The 19,859-nt window shown below is 40.1% G+C and overlaps 1 protein-coding gene across 4 annotated transcripts in view; it reads right to left on the bottom strand.

Annotated features, from left to right (window-relative positions):
• Nucleotides 1–1,412: 1,412 nt before the first annotated feature.
• The window catches only part of LOC149563790 (NagB/RpiA/CoA transferase-like superfamily protein), a 119,301-nt gene continuing 100,854 nt past the window's right edge, over nucleotides 1,413–19,859 (bottom strand). For all 4 annotated transcript variants that reach the window (XM_089826921.1, XM_089826923.1, XM_089826924.1 and 1 more), the window contains 5 exons: nucleotides 3,188–3,330; nucleotides 2,992–3,097; nucleotides 2,226–2,364; nucleotides 1,795–2,063; nucleotides 1,413–1,634 (listed from right to left, as the gene is read on the bottom strand). In XM_089826921.1, coding sequence (XP_089683047.1) covers nucleotides 1,566–1,634; nucleotides 1,795–2,063; nucleotides 2,226–2,364; nucleotides 2,992–3,097; nucleotides 3,188–3,330 — 726 coding nt within the window. In that variant the 3' untranslated portion in view covers nucleotides 1,413–1,565. The remainder of the gene's footprint in view (nucleotides 1,635–1,794; nucleotides 2,064–2,225; nucleotides 2,365–2,991; nucleotides 3,098–3,187; nucleotides 3,331–19,859) is intronic.

The raw sequence follows: 19,859 nt of genomic DNA, 5'->3' as shown, positions 1-19,859 counted from the left end.
ATGGATAATGGAGAATATGCAAGATAAAAACTACAACATGGAACAAAATGACAGTAACAACATGATTTTCTGCCAAACAACAACACAAACTAGTAAAAATGTATTAAAATTGGTCACAGTCTGCTACAACAGTACAATGTCATACAAAAAAATGACTTCCAGCCCGTGGTTGGGGTTTTTCAAGCCTTAAATAATATCCCCTTTGGTGTATGAACATTTTTTAGGCTTTATGTTAAGCCATTTTACAAATTAGACCTTTTCTTTTACAAAGGAAAAAGTTGTTGAGCAACTTTTAAAAGTTGCTACAATTTTTTTAATGCATGAGTTACATTACTTGTTTCCACATTTAGAAACCATTGATAAGCCTTCCCAAACATCCTTGGGAGTTAAAATTTCACCAACTTGCCTCATCTAAGACCTCCAAGCTCTTGATGTCATCTATAGCATATGGTGACAACTTTTGCAAAACATTGTATTGTCTAATCATTTTGGCCTTTCAAGCAATTTATCCACCTTGGGAGGTTTTCTAATGCATACATATGCCCAAAATGTAATAAGAACTCCTAACTCAACCTTTCACCAACATGGAAACACAAAGAACTCAGAATGATTCTGACCTAAGGCCAAGATATCATTCTCAACAAAGACCAAAGAGGAAACTTTTAAAACCTATCCTAGCTTAGACACACAAGCACGAGCTATATGCTCTTATTGTACTCACATACTTTCTAAGAGAAGTTTATCACACCAAAAATGAAATGGTGGAAGCCTTGGAAGGGTGCTCCTATACCATTCAACCATAGTTTCATTAACTTTATTCAAATACTTATATGACTTACTTATTCAAAAACTTCAGCAAATTTTGTTTTGTAATGCTAACGATCTTTATTCAAATTCTATAATAATCATTTTCTGCTCTAAATTATAGAATATTTCTAAGTGGAACTATACCTGGTTCGTACTCGGTTTGCCTAGGTCTCCACTGGTTCAACCTAGGTTCAGCCTAGAGGAACCAGCATACCTGGGTTCGGACCTAAGTAGAACCCAAAAGAGAACCGGGACCATAACCAAGGACTGGTTCGAAGGGCTGGGGGGAGAACTAAACTAAGTTTAATTGTATTGATCTTCTCCACAAAACATGCTGTAATTAGTTGTAACTTTCAGTTGTTTGTTGGTTGTGTCTGCAGCTTGTTATTCTGTTTTAGATTTTGCTCTTCTCAACTTACTGGCTTACTCTGTCAAAGTGACAAGACCCTGGTTCCCATTTTATCTTATCAAATAACAATCGAAACCAATCTGAATGCAAATCTATCGTAACAAACAGGTACAACTTGCTACACACCATACTGCTACAAAATTTATGTTACTATTATACCAACAGACCCACCAGCCAAAAAAAAATTATTGATAAATTATTAAAAAAACATGATTATTGCATTGATGAATAAAAACTGTGCAGTCAATTTGCTCTTTTTTAGAATTTAATGACTGACGAGTACTTCAGTTTCTTTAAATTGTTATGGAAATCATAGTTGCACTTGTCCAATGTATCCTTTGTCTGCTCCTTAAGAAACACTCTCTATGAACTCCTTTACATCAAACACGGAAGTTGGATTCTTCTTTGTAATGATGCCCTGTTTTACACAACAAATTTTAAATATTGTACGCCAAAATATATATCATGGTTGCACTTGTACAATGTATCAAATGACGAAAACCAAGTTTGAGATCAAATTGTATTTTTTTTCAAAATGACAGTTTATTCACAAAAAAAGAGTAGATATGACAATGCACCTTTTCAGTTATAATGGCTGAGATAAGATTTGCAGGGGTAATATCAAAAGCAGGGTTCCAAACAGAAATCCCAGATGGAGCTACTTGTTGACCTTGGCCACCAAGAGCATGTGTTAGTTCTTTTGGTGACCTCTCTTCAATTATTATATACTCACCAGAGGAAATTGAGAGATCCACTGAGGTCAGAGGAGCAGCTACATAAAATGGGATATGATGGTGGAAAGCTGAGAGTGCCAGATTATATGTCCCTATTTTATTTGCTGTGTCACCTATGAAAATATAATACCAACTTAGCAAGCCTTAACATACAAGAACAAATGTTGTTGGCAAAATTCTGTCGGCCAATCATCTAATGAGATTGAATTTGATGAACATCAATTTCAAATATCATAGCAAAGAAATTGCAGGATATTAATAGTAATTCTACATACCATTTGCTGCAATCCTATCTGCTCCTACAACTATAGCATCTACACGACCTGACTTCTGCAATGCTGCTGCTGCCGAATCTGCTATAAGGACTGCAGGTATGTGATCATGGACCAATTCATATGCGGTGAGCCTTGATCCCTGAAAGAAATGCAACAAATCTTCAAGTCAATATAAATCTTGATTTTGAAATCATATGCGATAAATTTGTTCAGATATGAAATTTCAATAAAATGCAGAGTTGGATCAAAATGTTCAGCACTTTTCATGTTTCATCAACTTTGAGGGATACAACAGGGAAGTTTCTTGGGAAAAATGCTAATCAAAAGCTTATGTTGCTTTCGAAAACCAAAAATAGTAGCGCAAGCAGGACTAGCTGAAATAAAATATTGTGAAAATTTCCACCTAATCTATTCAATAATCAGTAAGCCTATGAAATTGTCAACCATCAATACATTCTCTATGTTTAGAGAGGACCCTTGATCAAATAATAACCAGAACAGTCTCTTGACATCAAACGAACAATCAGTTGGCAGGTGGAAATCACTACATATGCTGAAGTAGATGACTTTTTTAAATTGAAATAATCTATGATAACTTTTTGAGTCAAAATTGTTTATGATAATTTTTCAAGTTACATTAATTATTAGAATCTAGATACAAACAACACTGACCAATTTTCTTGAAGATTTTTGACATGAAATGAATTCTTATAGACTAAAATATAGAGTTCAGTCACAGAAATTAACAAAGAACCATCCACAGTACCTGGTTGAATGGTCTCGTCTCTGTGCAAAAAGCAGTCTCTAACAGTCCCTCAGAATGAAGTGCACGAATCACACCAAGAGCAGTACCATATCCAGCAGTTGCAAGACTGGCCAAACACATCACTAAGTTATGTTAGAATCATGCAGAGTTCACAAAGAAATGGATAATTCAACATATTATTGAAGTTCTGTCACACCTTCCAGTGTTACAATGAGTCAAAACATTAAGGTTCTGAGTTTTGTTGGTCTGGCATAGAATAAATTTAGCCCCATGTAAACCAATTGCTTTGTTAGAATTGACATCATCTATCAGCATTCCTTCAGCAGCTTCAATATAGGCCTGTACTCAAGAAATTTAAAAATGCCATTAGAAATTTAAAAGTATATATATATACAAAATGATTTGACCTGAGTATACATAGATGATTAGACCTCAGCAATACTTCATACCGTTACTAACTGAAAGTGCCTTCTTCATATTCCCCACCAAGTCCTCTGCTGATCTATCACAGCCATTAGTTTCTACATTTAAAATAAACCAGTACCTGGTTCCCTCTTTGATCAGCAAAGATGGGTTTTATACCAACAAATTATACAGATTCATGTGAGGAAATCACCCCTACCAGCCATCAATGTACAAAATCAGGAAAACAAGACTAACAGATGTAGTATAGGGTACTAGATATAAAACAAAGTGAACAGAAGATAAAACCTAAATACCGTGTGGGTCCTTTCAGAGTCGGAAAAAGATTCTCAAAACAAAAATCAACTTTAAAAAGAATGAAAAGGTCACATCAAATTTAACAATCTGGAGAGCTAGAATGTGATTCAAAATTGCAACACGAAGAAAAAGAATCTCTTTCCTACAATTCACACACAACAAATACTAAGATCGCTGCCAAGTTGAAAATTAACATCATGCAGGTTAATAAGTTCCTCCTAGAACATATGACCAAAGAAGACAACAAAAACCACGAATTTCCTAACATGAAAGGTGATGCTCAGGAAATAGAAACACAAGGTGTACAACCGTTAGAACATCATCTTTACAATAAAATTTTGGTAAAGTGACCAGTCTCAAACACGCAAAAATTAATGAACCTGGTGGGAATTTCGAAAAATTGGATGGAAAAAATAAAATGGTCTTTCTTCCTCCATGGAAAGACATCCTACATCTCTACTTGGTTTTGTTTCTTCCCAAGGCGAGGAAAGTTGTTTTGGACCATCATCATCGTTTTTTGAGCATCTAACATCAATATAGAAGAATATACATTGTGGGGTGGCTACACACTCTCTCTCTCACGTGCACGCTCCCCCCACCCCATATGGGATATATCCATTGTAATTTGATGACAAAAGTAGTTCTTGGCGGTCCTTGTTGAGTTCTCATTTCCTTCTTTCACTAGTAAATTTTTGTATATTTTCTCTTTTAGATAGTGATTTCTTTTAATGATTATTTTCCTTTAATCTATTAGCTAATTATAAGTTTGTAAATGGCTACCCAACATGGCCTTGTAGCTAGAACATGTTACATCATTGCATCTATGCGTATTCCATCATACTCACTAATCCGCACTTAAGGGGAGTGTTGATATGAACATAATATATTATATACTATTTTCCTATTAGTTCCTATTCACACTTACACACTTAAGCTTTCTAAAGTCATTTACCTTTTTGTCTCAGCTCATAGAACTAAGACACCTGTCATGATTTCAGTATGTTCCGAGGTTCCATCCTAATTTTTGTTAAAAGGTTTTCTCATCGCATATCATACCAATTTCGATTTTGTATCCAATAATCTTTCTGGCTTCATAGCATTTCCATTGCTTCTTGATTGTGAGGAAGGTTGTTTTGGTTGCAAATGATCCTTGTGCTACGATGGGGTTCTTTACCGTACTGGGTAAATGGATTAATGCATATAGACAATAGATATGAATAGCAGAACTTATTGTTATTATTCGCATATGCCAAAATAGTACATTATGCTTCGCTGATATCTCATAATTACAATGCTTCCCGAAGGGGGTATAAATACTTTCCGAAGAACCTTACCGAAGGGGTCCATCAGCTACATGACAATTACCGAAGGGCCCATCGGCTACATAACAAGAACCTTCCCCAAAGGGTCCGTCGGCTACATAACAAAAAATTTCCCGAAGGGACCCGCTAGCTACCCAATATTTACCTATGACATCATCCCCCCCCAAAAGAAAAAGTCGTCTCCGGACAACAATTACAAAACAAAATACATTAACTGACTAACTTCAACAAGATAAATCTGCTTCTGTCACATCACTTTCACATTCGTTCCGTGCTTGAACCAAACTGGTCTCCAGCCCACATGGCATCTATAGCCACTATCTCCTAAGTCAAGCTGACCTTGATAGCCACTAGTGCCGCTTTGTCTGCTTCCAACTTTGGGTCCACTGAGCCAAGTGCCACTGAACTGCCTTCAACTGGATGATCAACTCCTCCCGAGCTCTCTCTACATCCACCAAGACAGCTTCATAGCCAACACCTACTCCAAGTGTAACACCCCTCTCGAAATGCTTGTTCCGTAGATCTTTCCACCTCTGGCACACTATGCCTGCAGCAGCTCCAAGTTTCATCAATTGGTCACACTTCCCACGACTGATATCCGCAACGAATGGGGGTCCAGGGGCAACCAGCGGGGTCGAGGGGCAGTGCCCCTGCGAGGTCTTGGGGACCAAATTAGCACTCTGAAACCCACAAAAAAATGCACGGAACACACTATTTCTACAATTTCTCCTAATCCCACACTCTTTCTGGCAACTGTTGGTGCTTCCCCTTCCCTATGGCATCATCTGATACTCATTCTGAGCATTCTTGATTTGTCAACGTTCTTTTTTTTTTCTTTTTTTTAGCTCTTCTACTTCCTCTTTCCTGCAAACCCATTCGTTCCGTACAGCTACCAGGCTACAGGAGAGGCTGGACGTATCAAGTATCCCATCCCTCAAGCTTGATGCCTTTAAAGTCCGTACATGATAGGTTGGGGTTGAATCCTCAAATCCGTACTGCACCTAGTCTTGTTCAAATCGTACGGCAACCTGTTCTGACAAATTGAATCTTCACTTCCTTGCTTGGGAATCCATACGGCTGCACTAACACGAGACCTCCAAAATTTGTACGATGACTCCTTCAAAAACCCGTACAATGCCTAAAAATCGTACAGCAACCAATCTTCAGAAAATCCGTATGGTAGCTTTTATTTAGAACCTATCCTCATTTTAAAATTCGTACGGTGAGCAACTTTAAATCTCGTTCAATGATTTAAAAACCCGTACACTAGCCATGACATAATGAAAAATCCGTACGGCACACAGGCTTATAAAGCCGTACAATCTCTCAAAAATAACTTTAAAAGACCATACAAGCTGAAAGCCGTACAGTGCATCAGCCTTCAGAAAACCGTACAGTGGACTTTCATCATTCTCTTTCTTTTTTTTTTTTCCTTTTTTTTCTTTCTTTTTTTTTTTTTTTCACTTTTTGAACTATGTACAATATTTACATATATACAACACTTACGGTCTTCTTCTCCCAGTTGTTCGTCCACGGAGGTGCATTACTTCTTTCATGGCAGACATTCAACTTTGACCTATTCACTACATCGAACACTTCCTTTCTGTCTAGCATCCATTGTTTTACTGCTCCGTTATCACCCATTTCTCGAATTTGATATGGTCCGACCCACTTAACTTTGAACTTGCCTAGCTTGATCTCATTCTGGCCATCATACTTTAACACCCATTTCCCCCTCTGAAACCTATTCCGTTTCAAGTGCTTATCGTGCCATGCTCTACGCCTGCTCTGTGTCACCTCCGCAGCCCACTCCTGCAACTGTTGCTCATCAAGTTTATTTAAGGTACACGATCTCTCCATCCGGTTTTCCATATCACCCGGTTTGTTTCCGAAGCTCGATACCATGGTCTCCGTCAACTGCCCCTTTTGGCTGTCAATAACACATCCACTCTGTACTGCTGCAACTTTTATTAAACCCTTTCGCTTTGTTTCCTATGCGGACCGTATGATGTGTCTTCCTTGCTGCTGGCACCTTTCTACTATATCTGTGGTTTGACATAATACTTTCTTCTTGCACAGTCGTATAGTGGAATCTTTCCTCCTTTTGAGTTCATACTGTATGTTCTTTCCTTCAGCTTCAGTCATACCCGCGTTTCCTTCTTCGCCTTCTCTGTGTTGCTTCGAACATTCATTTCCTCCTTCGGCTTCTCCATGTTCATTCGAACATTCATTTCCTTCTTCGGCTTCTCTGTGTTCCTTCGGACATTCATTTCCTTCTTTCTTACCTTCATCGACTCTTAACATATTACAACTCGAAAAGAGTTTGTAGTCCTCTATCTGCCAGTGGTAAAGACCGTTCACTGAATCCAAATCGTCATCTATCAATCCTCCTTCCAACCACAGGACTCCCTCTTCATCTGGTTCCATATTTTGCCTCCTTTCATCCTCTTCTTCGAAATCTGACGATAGAGCTTCTTCCCCGACCATTTGAGTCTATAGATCGATGACGTACTTCCGCCCTTTGCTTTCAAGTGATAAAGTATTTTTCTTCCAATCGTGCTTCGCCTTGGCTTGTATCAACCACCCACGGCCCATAATGGTATCATATCCTGTCCGCTTCGATGGGATCACGACGAAATCCAACAAGAATGGATGTGTTCCAATCGTCACTGGTTGTGCTGTCAGGACTCCCAATGGCTTGATTCCATGTTGATCAGCCGTTAGCAGCTGGAATGTAGGCGGCCATAATGTCGGTTGCCCCAACCTTTTCCAGGCATCTTCAAGCAACACATTGACACCGGACCCTTCGTCCACAATCGTTTCCGTCAATACAGTTCCGAGAATTCCCATTTCGACGACTGCCGGATGGCGTCCAGATGAGGGCTAACAGCATCAGATCTTCTGCACTTGTGCCACTTTCCTTCTCCTTTTTGTCCGCTATACTTGCTCCACTTTCCTGCTCCCTTCCATGTTCTCCTGGTAGTTTAGTAGCAGGAACGATGTTTGTGAGTGCCGATCGGAGCTGAGGCATAGTGAGCAACAGATCATTTATCCTGACAGGTACCTCGGCTTGTAATATTTGTCATACAATGTTCTATTTTGTGCAGTTCCATACAGAGGTACCAGGCGTGTCCTTCAGATGTGTCGTTTCAACCTACGTTGGTCTCTGGATCTCTGCGCGGGCTTCGTCCAGTCTCTTCTTTTCCTCCGTCGGATCAGGGTAGAGCTTCGCCTGCTTCCGAATGATTGCCAGGACTTCTTCCTCGTCCATCCCGACAGTAATCAAGTTTACTCCGGACTTCAGGCACTTAGCATCGTCATGATCGCCAGGTCCACACCATCGACATAGCAACTTCGGTGTGTTCGCCGTTGTGCACTCTCGGGCAAAGTGACCCCACAGATTGCATGCGCGGCATTGAACTATTGGCTGACTATTCGCATCATACTGAATTCGACTCCTGCCATTATTGTTGTTGCCGGTATTGTTGTTGCTGCTGTTGTTGTTTTGACCACGCCGGTTGTTTCTGTATCTGCCCGATGTGGCACCTTCCCTATTGGTGTTTTCGCTCCCTCCTGACGCGAACACTTCCTGCGTGAGGAACACTTGTTGTGGTGCTCTTGATTTCAAGTTGAAAGGGCATTCATTTAAGGAGTGTCCTAAAATCTAGCAGATCTCATAAAATTGATCTTTCGGGTAGGATCCCTTCGTATGGCCTTCTTTCTTGCACTTCGTGCACCATAGCTCATTGCCCTTAGTCTCCTTGTTCATGTTCTTGAACTCCATCATCTGAATCATGTCCTTCTGGAGGGCACAGACCTTCTTGTTGCTGCCCTCATCATCACTGCTATCTTCTCCTGAAGATGCATCGTCATCTAAATCGGATGAGTTCTTCTTCTTCTTCTTCTTCTTCTTTGTCTTCTTGTCACTTTCGAGGTTCATTGCCCAATTGTACGCTTCAATGTATGTCGATGGTGGCACGATCTTCTTCTTCGTTCGCAGCTTCGGGCGAAGGCCTTCAATGAACCATCTCTTTTGTAGCCCATCAGCCGGCTTATTCTCCATTTTATTGATCAGGTCCTTTAACTTCCTGGCGAAGACTCGGAGTGTTTCATTCTTCCCTTGCTTAGTATTGAATATCTCCGCTACAATCTCATTATCGTCTCGCAATATTTGAAATTCCGCAATAAATTCCTTCTTAATATTTTCCCAACTGTTTAACTTTTGTGGATCTGTCTCAATAAACCAATCAATCGTGACACCCCGTAGGGTAGCGAGAAATTGTCGGATCCATTCGTTTGTAAGATCGTTTCACATGTTTTATAATGTCGGATCAGATCAACGGTTCCTTCACCATCAAATTTAGGCAACTTTTCTTTTGGTCCTACCATTATTACTAGATGTCGTGGGTTTTGTTGTGTACCTGCGCTGTTTTGCACTCCCACGTTTTGCACTCCTACGATGTTCTGCACAGCTGCGCTGTTTTGCACACCTGCGTTGTTCTATACACCCGTGTTGTTCCACACACCTGCATTGTTCTGCACACCCATGCTGTTTCCAACACCCACACTGTTTTTGACACCCGCGCTATTTCCAACACCCGCACTGTTTTCAACAGTCGTGCTGTTTTTGACAGTCGCGTTGTTTTCGACAGTTGCGCTATTTGGTGAAGAAGGGTTTTTGTCAACCGAAGCTGTCTATTCCGGAAGTATATCTCGGACGAAGAGTTCACTCCACGCTCGTGCTCCCTCGGCACTTCGAGCCATGCGAGCCGATCCCCTTCCGTCTAGATTCTCTTCCCTTGATGTCTGCAGGTTCAGAAACTCCTCCCTTGCTTCTTCCACCAAATCAAGCCGCTATCGAGTCTCTTCCAACAATTTTTCAGTGCTTTTGTGTCCGTCGGTAACTTGCTGAAATCTTCATCTGCATTCAACCTGTTGTGCCAAAATTAAATTTTCCTGCACAGCGCATATGTCGTCCTTTTCCTTCAACTTATTCTTATTCTTGTTCAACTGATTCAGCATTTAGTCTTCATCCGTTTATCTGTGTAACAGGTCCATCGGGCAACGGTGCCAAATGTTTACTGTACTAGGTAAACGGATTAATGCATACAGACAATAGATATGAATAGCAGAACTTATTGTTATTATTCGCATATGCCAAAACAGTAAATTATGCTTCGCTGATATCTCATCATTACAATGCTTCCCAAAGGGGGTATAAATACTTTCTGAAGAACCTTCCCGAAGGGGTCCGTCGGCTACATGACAATTACCGAAGGGCCCATCGACTACATAACAAGAACCTTCCCGAAAGGGTCCGTCGGCTACATAACAAGAACCTTCCCAAAAGGGTCCGTCAGCTACATAAAAAGAACCTTCCCGAAGGAACCTGTTGGCTACCCAATATTTACCTACGACAGGAGTCGATAAACAACCATTACAATTTCAGCCTATAATGTGACATCATGAACTTAATGTACACCACATCAAATTCCTAATCTCAAAATTATAATTCAATTTTGACAAGATTTATTTTAAACTAGTTGAGAAATCTATGCTTAAGTTCCATTAACCTCCTTAGGTTGTTGTTGACAATAAAGTATAATTTTCCTTCTCACTTTAATGGGTTCCAATCAGTTTTCTTGTCATTTGGGTAAATTTTAAATTTCAGAAATCACCCTACATACCCACATGTTCATCAGCCTACTAGCTTCTTTCATCTCAAGATATCATGAGCTAGTTTGCAATTATTGCTTGGTAAACTACTGGCATATTTGAAATGTAGTTGGATCTTCAAACAAGCTCCTTGTCACTCAAAAGTCTTTGAAACTCAAACAAGTGCCCCACCTACTAACATTCCTCAAACTTCTCAGACAGAAGTAGTCCTAGCACAAAGACTGTGTGCCAATGCAACCAGTCTATGATTAGCAGAAGAACAGCATAAGAAAGTCTTTGAAACTCAAACAAGTGCCCCACCTACTAACATTTCTCAAACTTCTTAGACATTAAGAGCTTTGTTACTGTTATATGCCAGATATGGAAAGCACCGAGACTATGCACTAATGCAACCAGTCTATGATTAGCAAAAGAATAGCATAAGTAACAATATCATTGGAAACACACAACAATGGCAGAATATTACTGTACTGATTGTACCAAAGTATTGCATTACCAACCATACCAACATATCCTTCATTGTTCTGAACAACCCCTACATATAGCACTCCAACTGGTTAAGAATACCAACCGTCATGACTCTTCGGTACATCTTATTTCATAACAAGTCTACTATTATAAACTAATTAATTGTTAGTAGCCTACATTTTCCTCTAGTTGTGTCTCCTTATGGAAACTCCTATCCTTATTGGGTTGGAGGGGCATTAATTTTTGGAGTTATTGGATGTGTGACGCCTATTTGTGTCGTGGGGTTCCTCCTCCCATCGGTTCCTTTCTTGGAATCGTTGCAGCATTTGTTGTCTTTTTTGTTCTCTTCGGATAGCCTCTCGCTCATCTTCTACTTCTACCACCTTACGTGCCAATAATCTTGGAAAGCTCCCCAGGTGATCGTATACCGCTTTGTTCACCGTGAATTCGGTCGGTACCGTACTAGTGGGAAGAGTCTTTTTCTCTGCCTCCCATCGTATGTATTGTTCTACCGCTATATTCCACGACTGAACAAGGTAATGTGTCAATTGATCCTTTCAGGTCACTTCCTCCTCCTCGATGTCACTATCTATTATCACTACTTGCTGGTGGAAAGTACAACCCATTATACCTCCATCCTTTCACCTGTCACCTCGAGACCTCTATGATTGTTCTCGGCAATAGTGCCAGATATGGAAGTAGTCTTAGCATAGAGATTGTGTACTAATGCAACCAGTCTATGATTAGCATAAGAATAGCATAAGTAACAATATCATAGGAAACACACAACAATGGCAGAATATTACTTTTTTTATTGTACTGAAGTATTACATTACCAACCATACCAATATATCCTTCATTGTTTTGAACAACCCCTACATATAGCACTCCAGTTGGTTATAAATACCAACCATTGTGACTCTTCAGTACATCTTATTTCATAACAAGTCTACTATTATTCACTAATTACTTATTACTAGCCTAGAGTTACTCAATCTTCCTATTATCCAAATGATTGTGGACTTCATTATCTCTTCTAGTTGAGTATTATAATGTTCCATAGACATAATCACACTCGGCAATTTAAATGTCTCATTTAGGACAACACAAAATGGAACAGCATGTAATGATAAACCTTTAAATTAGAAGGGAAAGCTCCCCAGCAACAAAAAATTTAAACCAAAAGCCAAGAACTCTAAAGTCTAAACAAAGAAAATAACCTATAATAACCTATCTTTTTATTCTCTGGAATGGGCACAAGGCTAAACAACTCTTATATAAAAGAGGAGGATTTTTGTTAGTATTTTAACTTAAAAAAGACAACTTGCAAAGGGTAGCAAAATGCTCTCTCTTTTCAGCTACAAGTAGAGACCAAAATACATGAGTAGAATACAAGAATTGAAATAGATTGAGAACAAACACTAGATAAGAAGTTAAATTTAAAACACAATGGCATCCCTAAGGTTATGGCTTTTTTTCCTCTTAATTTTCTTTAGTTTTAAGACAAAATCAGAACTTTTTGGAGGTCAAATATCATTTTCCAGCTTTTGATCTGCTGTGCCATTTTTCTAATTTTCAATTGCATACTTTTCAGACAAAAAGTGCACTTTTTAAGCTGCACTGCATTTCCAATTGAAGCACAATTTTTAACCTGATCTAATGGTTTCCATTTTTCACTCATGCCCTTTTTTAGACCAAAACTGCACAGTCTTTACCTGCTATGCCAACTTCCTCTTAAAAGCACACTTTTTTGCCTATTACCACTTTTCCACTTAAAAAGCGCCTGCTACACTGCTTCTCCACTTAAGTGCACGCCTTTAACATATTCTGTGATCTCCGCACTTAAAACCACATTTCTTGATTTTCTATGACACTTTTCCACTTTAAAGTGCACTTTCTGACTTGCTATGTGTTTACCATACAGGTAAATTAAAGCAATGCATACAGACAATAGGAACACGAACAGCAAACTCTGTATATTATTATTGGCATATGCCAGGACATTACATACAGAGCATAAAGATAAGATCATTTACAATGATCCTAGACAGGGTATAAATACTTTCTGCCGAACCTTCCCGAAGGGGTCCGTTGGCTACAAAATCTTTACCGACGACGTCGGCTACAAGTACAAAATCACCGACAACAATCAAGTTGGCTGACATCATCCCCCCCAAAAAGAGAAGTCATCTCCTGACAACTAACAAAATTAGGAGACAACCCACATACAACAAACAAAAGAAATACTAGAGAGGAGGTGGTGTCCCAGAAGAGTGTTGTTGGCGACGCAACTCATACACCTGATCTATCCGGATATGCAGATCCTTCTGAATCTGTGAATTAACCTCTACGGCCTCCTCCAGAAGAAGTGCGGCATCCATAGCCTGTCTCCTGGCTAACTGCAACTCGTGCTCAGTTGCATCCTTATCTCGTATAGCCGCTTCCTTATCCTGCACAGCTGCTTCCTTATCGCACAACAGAGCTGCCCGCTCAGCTACCCACGCTGCCTGCTGGCTAGCCAAGTCAACTGCTAACTTCTCTCTAGCCTCTCTCTCAACTGCCAGAGATCTCTCGGCTACAACCCTGTCCGCTGCCCTGTCCACCTTCGCGTGCCTGTGAGCATAATAAACCTCCTTATACAGTCCCACGATCTCATGTGCCAGCTTCATCAATGGAGTGTCACTCAGTCCCAACTCCGACTCAGTGACCCAATCTGCCAACATCTCCGGTGTCTCAACCGCTGGCCAACCTCTGTCCACAAAACAAGAATGAAATTGTCGAGGACAAACCCCACGGATATACGCCCAGATCAAATGCCACTCCCTCCGCCAAGTCATAGCCTCAGTTGCCAGCTTGGTTCCCTTCAGAACGGCAGCCTTCATAGTCCTGAGGTAGTCCCTGCACCTGTCCTCGTTCGACCCATAATCCTCCTTTGCAAAGCCCTCCAATAACCATTCCGCATCACTATTCTCCTCCTCCTCTGCGGGGACCATGCCTACATTCGGTGCGGCCTGCTCAGCTCTCGACGCAACCACAGCCTGTGGCACCCCCACCTCCTAAGGCTCCGGTACTGTAGCTGATGCTCCTAGATGCCTAGGGGACTGAATGGACGGACCAAACTCGGCAGGGATGAGTCGGAACTGCTGTCTCAAGAAAGCACTGGCTCTATCCATCACCTTTGGCCGCTCTGACTGTGCAGGCTCCATGCTCTCCTCCTGCGGTGCTGGCTGGGCTAACTATCCTGGCTCGGCATCTGCTAATAAGGAAGACGAAATAGTGACGACTGCATCACAATCAATCACATCCAAACGAACCTGAGGTTCAGGCTCCGACGCTAGCAACTCTGCTCTCTGCGAGACTGCAACTGGAACAACATCTGCTTGCGAAACTGGCTCCGCTGGTGCAACTGAAATGACATTAGCTACAGCCGTCGACAATGCATCTACAACTGTCCGTGGGACATCTGTCACTACGTGTGGGACCACCTCGGCCACTGCCTACGAGACAACCTCTGCCACCGTCTGTGGGACCACCTCCGCTACTACCCATGGGACAACCTCTGCCACCGTCGGTGGAGTCATCACGACTGGGGCATGGCGCTGGTCAAACAAGGGAATGACTGACGTGGAGGTGGTCAACAGTGCCAAATGTTTACCATACAGGTAAATTAAAGCAATGCATACAGACAATAGGAACACGAACAGCAAACTCCGTATATTATTATTCGCATATGCCAGGACATTACATACAGAGCATAAAGATAAGATCATTTACAATGATCCCAGACGAGGTATAAATACTTTCTGCCGAACCTTCCCGAAGGGGTCCGTCGGCTATATAACAATACCAATCTACCAATCGGCTACAAAATCTTTACTGACGACATCGGCTACAAGTACAAAATCACTGACGACAATCAAGTTGGCTAACACTATGCCTGCCACATAATCCTGCACTTTTTGATGGCAAAGTAATTTCTACCCAAAATGCATTTTTTGATATGCTGTGCCACTTTTTAACTTACCTGACCTTCTTTGCCACCGTTGGCGAAATTGGCCAAAAGTTTGCAATTCGACATAACTTTTGCCTTGGGAAAATTTCAACATAACTTTTGCATCCACGCTCCAATTTCCATCTCATTAACAATTTGGAAAACATGGCTAAAAATGAAATTGACTAGAGCTTAAAAGCACGCCGTCGATGGACATGGGAGATAGGATTTGACAATGAATTCTTAGACAACAAATGGTGTGTTTCGCTAGAAAAAATGACAACAACAAAATTCTTATGGGTACAGCAACTTTTAGATTGTTCTACCTAGTATTTCCTACACTCCATAAATTACAACTGAAAAGAGATATGCAATCTCAGTTGGGTTTTCAAGATTCTCAATTATGGCAATAAAAATCCCCACAAAATCCAACCTTTTTCCTCTCTTCCCTCCCTGCAATAATCCAGCCCCTCTTGGTGCCACCTACAATTCTCTAGTTTCTTCAAATTCCAAGAGTCATTTTAGTTAGGGTTATCCTCAACTGTAGGAGAATATCCTATCTAAGGCAACATAAAGCCATCTTCAAGATCTTCGGGACATTCCAACATTTCAAGGATGTTCATTGAATATGCTGGGATGCCAGGTTGTCCCTATCATCCTACGAAATGAAAATGTTAGCAGTACTGCTACATTTCGCAAGCACAGAAAATCATCAAATGATGATTACTTGCAGCTGTTCAGTACCAGCAATAATCACCTCACGTGATTGTATTTGCTTTTTAGATTTGCAATAACATTATCTTTTTATTGAGAAAAAAATAGGAGCAAGAAAAGTAGATTGGTTGCTTATCTAAGATACTATACTAAAAGATCAGTGTTTCTGGTTTTAGTGTCCTTAAAGTCTAAGAGCCCTTGTATTGGATGTCAAGAAGCGAAAACAACAAACTGTAACGATGTACATAATTCCAAAAGTTGACAAAAAAAAACAGAGAGGAGTTGTACCAATTACAAAATACATCCTTCTTGCCCGAGTGTTACTTGTTGAGTTAAAAATCAATTGACCATTAGCATATCCATCATCACTTTCCTGAGACCATCCATCATTGATAGATAGCATGTGCATTCACATCTTTTGAAGTGTACTCCAATGTATTGGCTTTGCGGTTTTTATCAGACTTTGGAACTGAAAGGACACCCCTCTCAATCTCTAAGCTACAATCTGACTTCTAGACTTAAAAAAATGTACGATGTAATAAATACAGAATCTGGCTGACATTTCAAGCCTAGAAGCCAGATTATAACTCCATGAAAGATCGAAAGCACTCTTTCAGTGTCGACATCTGATAAAAAAACTCAAACCAATGCACTGGAGTACAACTTCAATAGATGTGAATGTGCATCCTATCGATAAGTGATGCATGATCGCTGCCCAACCCCACCGCTCACCCTCATATATAAAACTTGCCGATCCCTGTTCTTGCCTCCAAACCCCAAAAGTAATTTTGTAGTAAAAAGTTTCCTCGTGCCACAACATCTCAAAGAAACATAATTAAATCAATCACAAAATAGTATGCTCGCTTTGATCACTGTGTCTCAAACATGCTTATTAAACTTAAGCTTTTATAAAATGTTCTAAACTATTCACATTATCTTTTAGATGTTACAATTAAAGGAGACTACAAGAAGCCTTGTTATAAGCTCGGTATGGGAGCCAGAAATAGTGTTAGGAGAAAGGAAATCAATGGAAATGAGCACTGAGTCATTTTACTTCCACCTCTGACTGTCTGCATCACCCACAAGATACAAACTTATCTCTTGACTATCAACCAGCTGCACACGAGGGAAGGAACCAATATGGATAGTGACATCGCCTGACCCACCAGCACCCCATAATTTGCACCTCTAAAGAAAAGTCAAAATGGGATGATTGCAACAAGGATCGAAAGCAAATTGTGTTCCCTGAGGCAATAACAGTTGAGTCCAAGTTTAGCCACATCTGATCTTGGTGAGTACATAGTCATGAAGCAAGGGGTGGCACATGTAGGAAGCACTCATGTACATGGGATGAACAACTAACTTCCTTATACAATTCAAAAGAACAAGTGAGATGTCCACCTTCCTGAATTCTGCCTGATTTAAAACTCTAGGACCATATCAGAAGACTAAAAGACCCCCTTTGGAAGCCATGGAATATGAGGGAACTGCCAACTCTAAAAGGCTAACAAAAGGTACACTAGAATTAATGCCCTTATGTATTCCATCAATTAGATAAAGATTAAGATTGTGATGGTCAAACGTCTCAACTTCCCCACTACATCCTGTCTTTCTGAAGGGCATTCCAAGTACAATCTTGAAATTCCTAGAGAGTAGGGACAGCCAGGGCACGTCCTCTAATGTCCCGCTTTCCTAGGGAAAGCTATAGGAATGGGAGCAAGGGTTGTACACAGAGGATGCTTCCCTGTGTATCCTAGAAAAGCACAAAGAGTTGACAAATTTATTTATACTCTAGAATGCAAAGAAAAAAAAAACAACATTGAAATGTCCACTTCAAAATCTTGAGTGTGAGAGAAAGGTTAAACAAAATCTGTTTGGCAAATGGCAAAAAACATTTAAAGCCATTTTTAAATATTCTTTTAGCTTTTGGATTGATTCTTCTGGAATAGTTCACACATGATTAATTATCTGTTTCCCCTGAAGAACTTATAGACTTGTTGTTCAAGTCCTTGAACAGTAAAAAGATGTTAAGCACTCTCTCTGTAATCACATTTTTTATCTTGTTCAAAGAGAGAAAAACTCCCAAAAAAGTAGACATCCCAGCTCAACCAATAAATAGGTCATCCTCCCCTTATTCATCGAGTGCTCTCCAATTTATCTAGTTATAGTCAGTTGAGTGCTCTTTGGGTAGGCATTTAACCACTCCGAGTTTGCCACATTGTTGTGTTTATTTTATTTAGTGCTTTGTACTTACCATGTGATCTCTGGTCCTTTTACCAAATTATTTACCTATGGAAACTGAATATATTCTTCAACCCCCGTTAACCTACTTTTAGTCATTTGCAGACATTAATATTAATTTTTCATTTCTTTCAACCCAAGTTACCAATTCTTCTTCGAAACCCCCGGGTGCAAATTCTAATGCAGAGAGGTTCTGGATGCATCCAGAAGCCCTGTGGAAGCTGGCCGGAAGCCAGCCACACGCTTCCAGGTGTTTGGAAGCCAGAGCCAGCCACAGGCTTCAAGATGCATTTGGAAGCCAGTCTGCCAACCACATACTTCTGGATGCGTTTGGAAGCCAAAGCCAGCCACAGGCTTCTGGATGTGTTTGGAAGCCAATCTCTGGCTTCCAAACACATCTGGAAGCCTGTGGATGGCTTCCGGCCAGCTTCTACAGGGCTTCCGGACGCATCCGGGAGCATCCATGGGCCCAGCAGCCAAAACACAAAAACTAATCACAGCATCCTAATATGTTACAAATGATCTTATACATGCTAAAAGTATGATGGATGTACAAAAGCCACTCTGGTATCATGTCCCTTGGCAATTACAGAACATTATGCACCATCAGACTGATTCCTTCTATAGTCATTAATACTTAGTATTAGTTTGTCTGACCCAAACTCCATGGCACTGGATAAACATTCCATATTATTAAAGCACAACATCTAAAATTAAATCAGAACTTGCATCAAGATAATCAAAGCGTATAAAGCAGTAGCATCGTGTCAAATTAGAGTATAATTCTGGAAAAAAACAATGACAAAGTTACATTAGAATTAACTTTAAGACCACAACAAGTATATGGAAACAAGAGATCGTATTCATGCTGCACCTCTCAAAGCAAAAATCGAAGAACAGATTATAGGAAGCTGAAATTAATAATGACCAACATATTCCATATCCAAGCTTCAAGAAAGTTTTGCTAAACAGTGAACCAGGAAAGCCAAAATTTTGATGTAATTCTGTTCAGATTTTATTTTGGACAAGCACATATTGATATATCATATGAATTTTGAAATATCTTGAATTTTGATAAACGGTTAAGTATCATAGTCATACTATCAAATGATTTGCTTTTGTATATTTCTTGCATATATATATATATATATATATATATATATATATATATAGACACACACACACACACACACACACACACACGTTTCCTCCCGCATCCGCATCCAAAAAAAAAAAATCCCAGCATCCCATATCTGCTTCTGGAATCTGCATTTGAATCGGTAACTTAGCTTTCAACATATGGGACAGCCATGTTAAATGTTGTCCATTCAGGTAGTCAGTTGAGTTCTATTTGTTTAGAAAATGCAATTCAGACTTGAAGAACAGCTACCAAGTGGCATGGTTTTTAAAACTAGATTTGAGGCAGTCAAATGGAATAAGCCCAAGTGACAAATCATCAAGACTTTCCTCATGGAAACCCTTGCTCAAATCCCCTACAGACATGTATATAGTTGAAAATATAAAGATGCTGAATGTTAAATCAAGTGAATAACTACATCCAATTCTAACGTGGCATTCACCAGCAAACAAGGTCAGCCAAAATTCCTAGGTGAAATAAATGTAAGTGATACTCCTTAGTCATGGCATCTAAGCCAAGTGGCACCCAAGCAGGAGAATTTATCAATAAAAAACAACTTGAACCTTGTAGTCGGTAAATAATTGTAAATGAGCCGACG

Source organism: Cupressus sempervirens, chromosome 4, assembly GCF_028749045.1.
Source record: "Cupressus sempervirens isolate cs-2001-9-10 chromosome 4, ASM2874904v1, whole genome shotgun sequence".
Lineage (NCBI taxonomy): Eukaryota > Viridiplantae > Streptophyta > Pinopsida > Cupressales > Cupressaceae > Cupressus > Cupressus sempervirens.
The sequence above is the reverse complement of the archived record's forward strand: the minus strand, read 5'-3'. Positions and strand labels throughout refer to the sequence as shown.